We start from the raw sequence: 12,554 nt of genomic DNA, 5'->3' as shown, positions 1-12,554 counted from the left end.
CTCGTCTGCCACTTTTTTCTCAATCCCCTTTGCTGGTTCCAACTTATTTCCTTACTTCCAAATCTTGGAGTGCCCGGGCCCCATTTTTCTAACTACATTCACTCCTTTGGTGACCCAATTTCACGGCTTTAAATACTACCTATGTGCTGATGACTCCCAGTCCGGAAATCTCCCCTGAATTCCAAATGCAAGGGTACAAACTGCCTTTCAGATATCTTCCTTTGAATGTTCATTGCAGGCATCAAAAGCTGAAAGTGCACATGTAGAGCGCCTCATATGGACAAAGCCTGCCCCTGGGCCTTTGCATCTGCCATTCCTTTGAATGGAATGCTCTTCCCATAAATAATCAAATGTCATTGTCTCAGGGCAGCCTCTACTTGTGTCCTTATTTAAAATCACCACCCTCCTTCAGTACTTCTCATCTACCCCACTTTATTTTTCTCTGTAACATTTATTGCCATTTTACAAACTATATATTTTACTTATTCAGCATGTTTATTGTTATCTCTCTCACTAGAATGTAAGCTCCATGAGGGCAGGAATTTCTGTTTGGTTTATTGCTGTATGCACCGTGCCTAGAACAGCGCCTGGCACAAATCTGGCACTAAATAAATATTTGAACAAATATATAAATGAATAAATGAATGACTCCAATTTGGAAAGAAATATCAGAAGGACAGAAATGCTATCATGTCTCCCCACCTTTTCTGATTTTGTCCACAAAGAAATGACCAAGAACGAAGGGCTACAGGAAGACAGAGTAAGTAATGAGTTGTCTTCTTGGGCTTTGTAAGGGACTTTCAGGGAGCAACCTCAGTGAAGGGCTGAGGAAAGGTTAAGGTAGGCACGGGATTAAAGATTGTGCTTGGGAGGGAACAAGCCAGAGGCAGAGACTCTGAAGGCTGAGATGCCCGAGACCTCTAAGAACCGGGACAAGTGAGGCCGCCCCATCATCACAGACTGAGGGTTACTGAGCATGCAGGATAAGCGGCCCGCAGAGAAGAGCACACCACGTGGGATTGTGACTCTATGCGGAGGCCAGGATTACAGGATAATGCCATAAGAAAACAAGGTCTTTGCCAGAGTTATTAGAGGAAAATTACACATGTAAACATAAAAGCCAACAAGAAAGATGGCTCTTCCTCCCACAGCTGTGAGAGGCATGTAAACAGTCACAGCTCAGTTAATTGTGGCTAAATACCACTGGAGAGGGTCAAAAACAGAACTAGCTGGGAATTAGCAGGCCGAAGTGCTAACATAGTTTCAAAGGGAACTCTGAATCAGTTGGATGGACTCCAGTCCTATTTATAACCCAGAACACGAGGGAAATTAGTCCCGACTTTCAGAGGAGGCCTGATTACATATTCCAAACGAAGCTTTCTTATGGAACATAATTGTATCTTAGAAACATATATGTCAGTAATGAGGAACAAGTTGGCTAAAAAGTTTTTGTTTGATTTTTCATGTAATGGATATTGTTATTTATTTATTTATTTTTTTGAGACAGAGTCTCACTCTGTTGCCTGGGCTAGAGCGCCGTGGCGTCAGCCTAGCTTACAGCAACCTCAAACTCGTGGGCTCAAGCGATCCTCCTGCCTCAGCCTCCTGAGTAGCTGGGACTTCAGGCATGCGCCACCATGCCCAGCTAATTTTTTCTATATATATATTTTTAGTTGTCCAGATAATTTCTTTCTATTTTTTTTTAGTAGAGACGGGGTCTCGCTCTTGCTCGGGCTGGTCTCGAACTCCTGACCTCGAGCGATCCACCCGCCTCGGCCTCCCAGAGTGCTAGGATTACAGGCGTGAGCCACCACGCCCAGCCTGTAATGGATATTTTTAGAATAAAAACCTTAGACTTCTCTTAAGACAGTTACACAGGAAAACAGCCAAACCAGAGGAACACGCCCTCTGATGAATATTAACTCCCCGAGACTTCATCAACAGCCTGGTTACCTTCTTGGCTTGGCCAGGAATCAGGGCAGAAGAGACACTGGTGGTCAGTTTAGGTTTTCAGCTCCTTATCATATATACCTTACCACCTACTTAGTTCTAGAATGGAGTCTTCCATGACTGGTTCTCCCCAACACGACTGCCCCTTCTGCCTCGGAACGCCACTATGTCGTGTCATTAACATTTACTCATACTTTAGAGTTCCCCAAACATGCTTTTTCAGACATAATCATATCTTATTATATTTATTTATCACTTATCTGACCATTTCCCTATTTTTCAACAGGTATATTGATTACAACTTTTCATTGGTGTTATTAACCCGTTGAGGAACATTATCACCTTCGGATAAAATCCCAGAAGTTGATTTACGGATTCATGAACTGTATATATTTTAAGACCTTTGAAACTCTGTCACAATTGCCCTCCCGAAGAGCTGGGTCATTTCACATTCCCAGCAGCAGCAGGCATGGCTACTCAGCCACTTTGAACTGCTGTGCCGAGTTGTCTGGTCAGAAATGCAGGATGCTATAAACTACGATGGATCTTTCCAACCAGTTGGACTGGGAATGAAACAGGATTTGAGACCTTTGAAATATGTGCCACAAAACCATTCCCTAAAAAGCTCACCGCTTCTCCCAAAGGTGGGTTCAGACGCTCCCTCAAAAATTTTGACTGTGCATGTGAGGCACAACCCTGCCAATGCTCACAATTCCAGTTTCACAACTGATAGGCTCTAAATGGAGCAAAAGAGGTGAACTAAAAAGAAAATTGTTGCTTGGGTGGACACTGGATACAGAAAGTTCACAAGTGACAGGCTGGTGGCAAAGGGAAGAAAGCAGCACGCTGGGAGAAAACATTCCCCTCTCTGTACACAGGACTGCAGGCAGGTCCTCAGCCGTGGCAGGTAGTGGAAGGGGTTAACAACCCCACAGCGCTCTACATGCGGAGTATCTTTTAGAAACATTTTATGCAAAAAGCTCAAAATTGAATTAAAGTTTGGCTCTTAAAAACCTTCCAGTTATCTGCAAAGTTAAGCTGTATTTACTTATTTGGAACATTTGCAAGTTGGTCCTGCATAAATAAGGTGTTAGTTATAGTTCAGAACTACGCATCCAGGATAAACCATCCATAGCTAGTAAAGTTAAACTGATTCTTTACACCTTTGGCTGGCACAATTCTAAAAGACAGCTCCGATCAGTACAAAGAAAGCCTGGATTCTACTCCCTTCTTGGCATTATTTGTGCGACCATGGACAAAATACTTGGCAGGGATGTAACATTCTCACTGTAAAGTCATCAGGTTGGGCTCAGGGACAGAGGCTGAGATGATGTTCAGATTTCCCTCTGATCCTGGCATTTTATGATTGCAAAACCAGACACAATTCTTACCTTCACAGTAGTCTCCAAGCGCGGATGCTCTGTAACCCTGGTCACACACACACTGGAAAGAGCCCTCTGTGTTCCTGCACTGCCCGTGAGTGCAGAGATGACGGTGCTGGCATTCATCGATATCTACGAGCAAGGAAGCACAAAGAAACTGTAGAAGCAGTGCTTCAAAACTATTTTCAATCATTCATATAAAGGAGGTCTATAACTTATCTGGCTTATAATTAATTCAGCATTTTCATCATGTGACTTAAATAGACCTCTATTAAAAGGTCTGTTTTCCCAGTAGGAAAAATCCAGGTAAACTTAAAAATTTAACCAATGGGCTAGAACATACTAATCCCACTGTTCACTGATGAGTGGAAAATACTTTTCTGTAATCTGTAAACCCAACCTAAGCATCTTGGATTTCTTTTATAACTTCAACACTGAATTTAAAAGCACTTAAGCCAAGGGTCAGCAAACTATAGATCACAGGCCGAATCCACCCTACTGCTAATTATTGTGAATAATGTTTTATTGGAAAACATATTCATTTACTATCTGGCCCTTTACAGAAAAAGTTTGCTATGCCTCTCCTTCTGCCTCCCTACAGATTGTTCTGTACAATCCTGAGTTCAGGCTCACGCACAGACATGTATTATATCCACACATAAGCGGCACATCATATATTGCATGCATTTAATTATTTTACCCTCATGATTGGATTTTAAGTTTCCTGAAGGCAGGGAGTATGTCAACCAAACCCTTTATTACTCCTTAGATGACCTAGCAGGCATTCAATTCATGTTGTTTTTTGATGGACTTTCTTTATAATGGTTGAGAGCATTCGCCTATTGTCAATGTGATTCTATAAGATTTAACACACATATCAGTTCCCACAGGGACCCTGTACGATTACTCTCCCCCACTCTGATCGTCGCGTCAATTTGGCTGTCATAGTATTCAACACCTGGCATGGTGATCATCAGGTAGGTGGTTCCAGCTGTATCTGATTATCTTTGACAGTAGTACCACAAGCTTTTCAAAGTAAAGGACTTTGAATACAGTAGCCTTCTTGTATCATGTGTAGACCTCTTATTATCCATTCATTTGTATTTTTTATGCAAGTATTCATTAAATGCTTGGTGACTGAGGTTAGGAGTCATAAAGTATAAAAACTTTGAGAGGGACTCATAAAATCTAGAAAAAGTTGTGTAATTTATCTGTATATGAGCATGTGCTTGTGTGTATTTATCATTCTCCACTTCTAGATTAAGTACTGTAATATTCTAGAAAGGGATACCTGGGGAGCGTTATGATAATGTTTACAGATGCCTTTGTAATTACCATCATATCTTGTCGCTTTTATAACACTATCTTAGATTTTTTGCCCATTAAGTATTCAAAATGTACATACAGACATGGATATTATTTGTTTCCTTATGATAAAATAATTGGTCTTATATAGTGTGGATTATGTTCTTAAATAAGAAATGATGTTTCCTTTCAAGAACTCTGGACACTTGTGCTTGTCACAGGTGATATCATATATCCTCAAGGTCAGGAAGCACATCCTTACTGGGAAGTGAAGTATTTCTGTGTGATGTCGGTGAAATATTTTCTTTAAAAAGTCTAAGGTCCACCCCACCAAGTCCACAATCCTATTACCAGTAAGAACAGGACATATTTTGCAAACTTTATTTCTTAATATAAGGAGGACACTGTTTCAGTTTTACTGAAAAGTCCTTTTTAGTGATTTTATAAAAAGGCAAAAGTTTTAAAAAGCTAAATAGACAGAAAAACTAAGTTTATTAACATTCCATAACATAATATCAACCCAATATAATGACCTTCTAATTCCTGAAATCCCAGTATGTAAAATCTTTAAATGAATTTAAATGTTTAAATGGAAATTACTTTCTGTAGTAAAGAATTATACAGAGAGCAATAATTTTTCTTCCTAATATTAATGCCTAGCAACTGATCACTACTGCCATATTTTTCAAATTTAACTCTCCTTCCTTCTTGTTTTATTGACTTTCCTAACATATGTTTAAATCCCTGGCTTTCTGGCACTATAAAGCAATCACCTAGGTAATTTCTAAAAGGCACACTCACTTGATTGAGCGTATATTTTTCCAGACCAGGTGCTTTAGGCTGAAATCTCAGTAGTCACGTTGCCATACTCTTACCTTCGCACTGGTCTTTAGCTGCCGACAGCTGGTACCCCTGCCCACAGGTGCACCTGAAGGAGCCCTCAGTATTTTTGCACTGCCCATTTATGCACAGGTTCCCTTGCTGACATTCATCAATATCTGCAAACACAACAATGACAATTGCTTTGAAAAAGAGATTACCCAGGACAATGCAGTGCTCCCTGCAATGTATTCAGAGGTTGTTACAAAAATAATAGTATTTCTTATATGAGGCACTATGAACTTCAGGATGTATCAATCCACCAACCTTCCTTGTATCAACTTCAGGATGCTTATATGCAGAACAGAAATAATTACAAATACACAATAAATTTATAAGTAAAAGCTACTTATAATATAACGTCAAGCTCTTCATTATTTCTCTCTCTCATATTTTGGATACAGCAGAAAAACAATGTGAAATATTTCAGAGTAGAAAACAGAAGGCAAAACCTGAAGCACAAAATAACAGCTACCAGTTTGTAGATGTGTAGAGTTGCATGAAAGAAGGCAGAAGTAAAACTCTACCATGAATTTGAAAAACAAAATCAAAACACAGGCAGTTCTGGAAGGACACAGACATTTCTACTTTATTTAGAAGAAGTTGAACTATTGGGTCAAGCAGTTGCCTTAAAGAACACTGAGCTCATTTGCAAAGAAATTAGGAAAGCCAAGAAAAATGGTAGCATTATGATGACTGCTGGAATACCAAAGGCGAAAGCGATAAGTGAGGATTTTAAAAAATGCCTTGACTGAAGATAAAGCTACTGACTGAGAAAGAATAATAATTCTTAATAAGGGTTCAAGAAAATGTCATGTAAACAAAGTTCCACAACTAAAATGAAAGAATAGCTTCATCGATAACTTGAGCACTTCTGGTAGAAGTAGTGTTAGTTTTCCAAATGTTTTCGTTTGGCCATTATGTTGGTTTGACCTAATTAGATAATTCTGTCTTGCCTTGTCTGTACAGATCAGCCTTAGCATGTTTTGCCAAATAGCTAGTAAGTTTATAAGAGTTTATGATCATTAAAACATGATAGGATTGATCTTCACCGTCTACATCACAGGTTTGTTGTACGGGAACAGATGCAAAACACACTAACCCTATACTCAAAGGGGAAGAAAGGAGCCCTAATCTAAATGAAGCAATAAATAAAATGAGCGGGATTTGTTTCAAAGAAACCATGTCCCAAAGATAAATGCATGATTGTTGTTTTCCTCTAAAAATATCTTATTATTTAAAATGCATCTAAAAGCCTTTCCCAGGAAAATGCAATTAACTGTACAGCCTTTTCCCTTAAGTATTATTGACAACCACCTATTACCTGAGCAAAGCTGCATTTCTTAACTTCTTATGAGGCACTAGCCTTTTGACATTTATCCTGATACAAGCAAGGTGTCAGGTTATCCTATTTCCTGAAATTGCTCACCCAAATTATATGTAAGTGGAGTTCAAGAATTTGTTTATTTATTTAATTTTTCAAAGTAATTACTTTACTTGACTACAAACTTTTATTTGTTTCACCAATTGTGTTATTAGTCTCTTTTCTTTGTAAATAATTCCTGGCTTCCAACTATTGACTGTCCACAGAGAAATTTCATTTGAAAAGTTATTTTAACACCTTTCCAACACTCTACGTCTATTAGCTTTAGGAGTGACTGGCAGCAAAGATCAGCCGACATCATATTCTTCTTTCATCACATTCTATAAAATACTTGAGATGTCAGTTCACGAACTTAAGACCAACAATAGCTCTCGTAGCTGGCTGGATCTCACATAATGTCTGACAACATTTTTAGTGCTTTGGACTCTTTTTGACTTTCTCCTAGAAGACGACAAATTAAGCATTCCCATGTGAAGATGTCTGCAGTAAGGAAATACCCTCCATTCCAAGTACTGTCAGGGTATGCCAGACATCTTACATAAGTTACTCATTTATGTTGCTAAGACTGTCAGAAGTAATTCATTACAAGTCATGACACATACACTTGGAATAACTTGAGACAACAGTTATCTTGAACAAGGTGATCTTTGGGTCTTTTAAGTAACCAAAGGGAACAAAGGCAACTTAATTCTAGAGATAAAAATATTTTTCTTTTCTGATGAGGGACAAAATTCCTGAGACTAAAGTAAGCTTTCTAATAAAATAGGCATGCAGGACAAATGTCTTCTTTCTTTTGTGCCAAGAGATAAATAGAAAACATCATTCCTCATGAAAGGTATTTATTTAAGGGAATTTTGCAGATATTATGTGACAAGTCTAGAATTAAAATAGAGACTATGTCTAGGTATTTATAAATTTAGGACACACAATGCTAAAACACACAGATACAATAAGGTCAAGAGAAACAAGTAACAAATTAATACATTAGATCACGTACTTACAACCTGAAGAAAGTTGTCAGTATGTTTAGTGAGATAAAGATGAAGTCAATATCTAGGACTATCAACAAGGTAAGATTGTCAGAATTTCTGGGATATTAGAAAAGGGGCAGATTCATGATCTGGGGTAAGTTTGACAGCCATGACCTGATGTGGTTTGGGAAAAGATTATGAGATAGTTAAAGATGTCATCATTGTGAAAAAGAAAGGCTTTGGCAGGGAGTAAGGAGAACGATTAGTGCATATGTAGGTTTCTAAAGCACAAGATGGTAATGGGGAGACGCCATTAGAATCAGAGTAGAGGGCAAAGTTAAATGCCAAGTGGAGGCAAGAGCCCATTCCCACCTCTAAGCTTTGGCATGTGCTGTTTCTCTGGCTGCCAAGTTTTTCTCTCCTTGGTACGCAATATTTTAAGACCCAAGTTCAAACAGCAACACTCTGTGAAGCTTTCCCAGAAGCACACAAGCAGAATTAGTCACACACTTTGTGCTTTAACAACTTCGTTTATGCCTCTCATTTAGCAAACACCACCATCACCAGCACGTCACACTCTGCCCCTGCATTAACTCATTCTCCCTGCATCATCTGTCCCTGCATTATCTCATGCAATCCTCACAGCAACTCAAGTAGGTGCCATTGTTGTTCCCTTTTTTGCAGATGAGAAAAGTGAGGGTTAGCGAAGAAAGAAACTATAATTTATCCAATCTCACACAGCCTCTAAGTGTCAGAGGTAGGATCTCATATACTGTCTTTTTTAAAAAACAACTGAACTCTAGACTTTGTTGGATTTCAAGAGTTTTTCTAATCATGTCATCTTTGTGAAACAGGATCCAATCCAGGGTACCACATAGCATTTAGTTGTCTTGTCTCCCCAGTCTTTCCCTGTTTTTCATGACCTCATCTGTCTTAAGGAGTACAGGCCAGAATCCTGTAGAATGTCCCCAGTATGTATTTGCCTGATGCTTCTGTCATAATTAGACTAGGATTATGGGTTTTTGGAAAGAAGGGCACAGAAATGAAGTGCTCTGGTTATCACACAATGTCAGGTGTACATGATATTCACATGACATCAATGATGATGTCAGCCTTCATCATGGTTAAGACAGCGACACTGCCTTTTTTTTTTTTCTGAGACAGAGTCTCGCTCTGTCACTCAGGCTACACTACAGTGGTGTCATCATAGCTCACTGTAACCTGAAACTCCTGGGCTCAAGTCATCCTCCTGTCTCAGCCTCTGGCACAGCTGGGACTACAGGCGCATGCCACCATGCCCGGCTAACTTCCTACTTTTTGTAAAGACGGTTTCTTGCTCTTGTTCAGGCTGGTCTCTAACTACTGACCTCAAGTGATCCTCCTGCCTCGGCCTCCCAGAGTGCTAAGATTCCAGGCGTAAGCCACTATGCCCAGCTTTTTACTGCCTTTTAATGTATTTTGTTATCCATAATTATCTGTTGCAGGTTTGCATCTCTTCTAATGAGTCAAAGTTCTTTGAGAGATTCTAGCCTCTCAGTAACATCCGCCTTTAAGCACAGCACCTGCAACATGTTGTTTCCCTTATACATGTGAGAGGAAAGGAAGGAAGGAAGGAAGAGCAGCTTCTGCAACAGCCTAGCAGAGTGCCACAAGTGATTGGAAATGAGTGTTCCTAGGGTGGCACCAACTGATGGTGATGGTGTGAATTCTGGGGATCTAGGGAGACCTCTCAGAGAGGAGCAGGCTGAGCTGGGATGACAATGACCAAGAGCAAGAGAGTGGTAATAAGGCTTCCCTCAACATGTGTCTACTCTGAGCAGTATCCCTTTAGAGAGTTCAATTCCCTAATTTCAGGGATGCCACGAGGTCTGGAAATCTGAGATTGTCCACCTAAGGTTGTACAGTGAGCCACATCAGTGAGCAGCGAGGAAGAAGATGGGATAAGCCTGAGAAAGTGCTTGGGGCCAAATAAGCACGGAATACTCACAGGGCAGTTGTGACATCAACTTGGATGAGTCAGAGAATGCAAGTTTAAGAATATAATCGTGATCAATCAGTTTGGAATATGAAGGATGAGGACACAGTACAAGAGTTTTCAGCAATAAGCAGATGAAAAGAGCCAGGCAGATTGGAAAGAAAGAAGACCAAATGACAGGATACGGAAATAAACTAAACATAGCAATCAAGTAAAGATTAACAATGACTTCCAAGGCTTGAGATCCTCATCCAGCATGAACCCAGTGTATGGAGGAAGAAATGATACCTTTCAGACGATTCTCATGTCTAATTTGGTCTGAGGAGGTACTCAGCTTAAAAAGTCAGTAGGAAAGCTGCGGATGTGGTCAAAAGTGAAAGAATTAGGAGAAAATGGAGATATTTGTGCCTACTTTGGATGCTCCACTGGAGTAGCTGGTATTGTGTTGTATCAAAGGAGCAAGGCACCAAATTCAGATGCCTGCAAATTCCCTGCCACCAATGGCAGAGGCTTCATCGTCTACAGGACATGAGAGTATCCATCTACTGCTCACCTACCATGGTGAGAAATTAATTGTCACCCTAGTGTCTTCACTAATATTGAGACACTTAGGAGAGAAGAAAAATCTCACTTATTCCCTGTCTTCCCCTTTGACAGAACATACTTTTAGGTATAAAAGTAGTGGAAGTGAGCAGAAAAGAAACAACCCATAAATTTGAAAAAAATTAAAATTTTAAAAACAAAGAATCTTAAAAAGAAAAATTAGGGAAATCTTAGACAAATTACAACACTATACCTACAAAAAAGTATATGTAATATATATATATACACATGTACAGAGGTTTGTACGTGCATTATATATAAACAGTTTATATACATTGATTTAAAAAATGAAAAACCTGATAAATGACAAAAGACATAAACAGAAATTTACAAAAGAAGAAATATGTGTTTAATAAATGTATAAAAAAGTTTAATAATTAGAAGTGTTAAGGGAATTACTAAAGGGAATGAGCATATAAAATAAATATTAAAAATTTTTATGTATTTGAAAATTAAAAATTAATGGTCTCCTGTCAAAAGATCACTTTACATTATATGTATCAAAACATCACTATGTACCTCATAAATATATATTATCATACATAAATTTTAAAAAACCAAAAAACAAACTAGTAAAAAATATTCAGGACATTTTACCCATTAATTCCCCTTTTATACATAAAGAAATAATTCTAGAATTAAGACAAAGGCTTATAAAAAAAGAGGCCTGTTACCGTTTTTTTCACATAATAATGACAAGTTAGAAAAAAATTGTTTGTTCATCACCTAAAGAACAGCAAGAATATTCTAGTATGGAATACACTAGAATATTATGAAGTCTTTAAAAACATTTTTAAAGAGTTACTAATGGAATGCAAAATGATTATATACTATTAAATGACAAAAAGTAGGATACAAAATTGTACGTAGAAATAATATTTATAATATACAATATCCATGAGATATGAATACCCATGAATGAGATAATAAGACATTGTTACTTCTTTTTTATCTTTTATATTTGCTAAATTTTCTACAATGAGCATATGTTGGTTTCTTTAACAGCAATTTTACTGAGATATAATTCGCATGCTATGCAATTCTTCCATTCAAAGTACAATTCAATGGTTTTTAATATATTCACAGAATTGTGCAACTGCGTGTATTGCTTTTATAACCAGAAAAAAGATTTTAAATAAATAGATCTGTGGTTTACAGAAACTCTCTAAAAATACATTGTTTTCCTTTATGTAAATAGATACGCTCTGTGTTTAACCACCATGAGGAGCCACTCCCAAGGATGCCAACCAAAATGTGTTCCCAGCAGCTCACTCAAAATCAACGCAGGTAGTGTGGTTCCCTTTTCCGAGGCCAGATACTCTAATCTATTCTTAAATGAAGTTCAAATAAAAATGGGAAATTTGATCACAGTATTTACCTTTACAGTGCTTGTGGTCTGGAGTCGGGTTATAGCCCTTGTGGCATGAACACATGTAGGAGCCTTCAAGGTTGGAACAAGTACCATTTGTGCAGACGTTTGGTTCCAGGCACTCGTCCACATCTTGAAGAATGTTGCGTAATGGAAAGACCAAAAAAAAGGAGAAAAAGAAAACACGAATAAAGTTAAATTTGGTTAGAAATGGAAACAGTAGACTTTCAGAAGACACGGCAGATTCTTGAAGATAAACTTTCAAATTAGCCCTTAGGAGGAAAAGCAGCTCTAATGCGAGCTGCATGGCTCATGGTTCTATGCCTTAACTTACTTTCTCAAAGTAACTCAGAAAGGAACCAAATATGCTCTGTGAATAAACTCAAGAAAGCTGGAAGGCTCATTGCAGGGGAGAGGGAGGAAGAAAGGGTAGTTTTAGAACAACATCCCCTACAAAATAAAATTTTCCAAAGAATCAAAGATGGGTTGAGGTCTATTTAGGAAACTGATGAGTTGAGGAGGATGGGAGGGTTCACAGAAGCAAAAGATATGACTCATGACCCAGAGAAACTACAACAAAGTTTTAAGAGAAAGGTGAAAAAGATTCTATTAAAACACCCTAAGATGGCAGTGAATCCATATGATAAAAAGCAACTGAGGGGATAAACATAAGGCTACCGGGCAGTTTGAAGGTAGAGTACAGGCTGGAGGAGCAGATGGGATGATGATGATGATA

General features: G+C 38.5%; 1 protein-coding gene across 1 annotated transcript in view; it reads right to left on the bottom strand.

Moving 5' to 3' along the window:
* The window catches only part of LTBP1 (latent transforming growth factor beta binding protein 1), a 482,178-nt gene that overhangs the window by 116,774 nt on the left and 352,850 nt on the right, over nt 1-12,554 (bottom strand). The window contains exons 16-18 of the mRNA XM_012652425.1: nt 11,828-11,950; nt 5,513-5,635; nt 3,342-3,464 (exon numbers count right to left, since the gene is read on the bottom strand). Of these exons, the coding sequence (XP_012507879.1) occupies nt 3,342-3,464; nt 5,513-5,635; nt 11,828-11,950 (369 nt within the window). The remainder of the gene's footprint in view (nt 1-3,341; nt 3,465-5,512; nt 5,636-11,827; nt 11,951-12,554) is intronic.

The sequence above is a fragment of the Propithecus coquereli genome, unplaced genomic scaffold, assembly GCF_000956105.1.
Source record: "Propithecus coquereli isolate 6110/MARCELLA unplaced genomic scaffold, Pcoq_1.0 Scaffold39, whole genome shotgun sequence".
NCBI lineage: Eukaryota > Metazoa > Chordata > Mammalia > Primates > Indriidae > Propithecus > Propithecus coquereli.
This window is presented reverse-complemented; position numbering and strand designations above follow the sequence as displayed.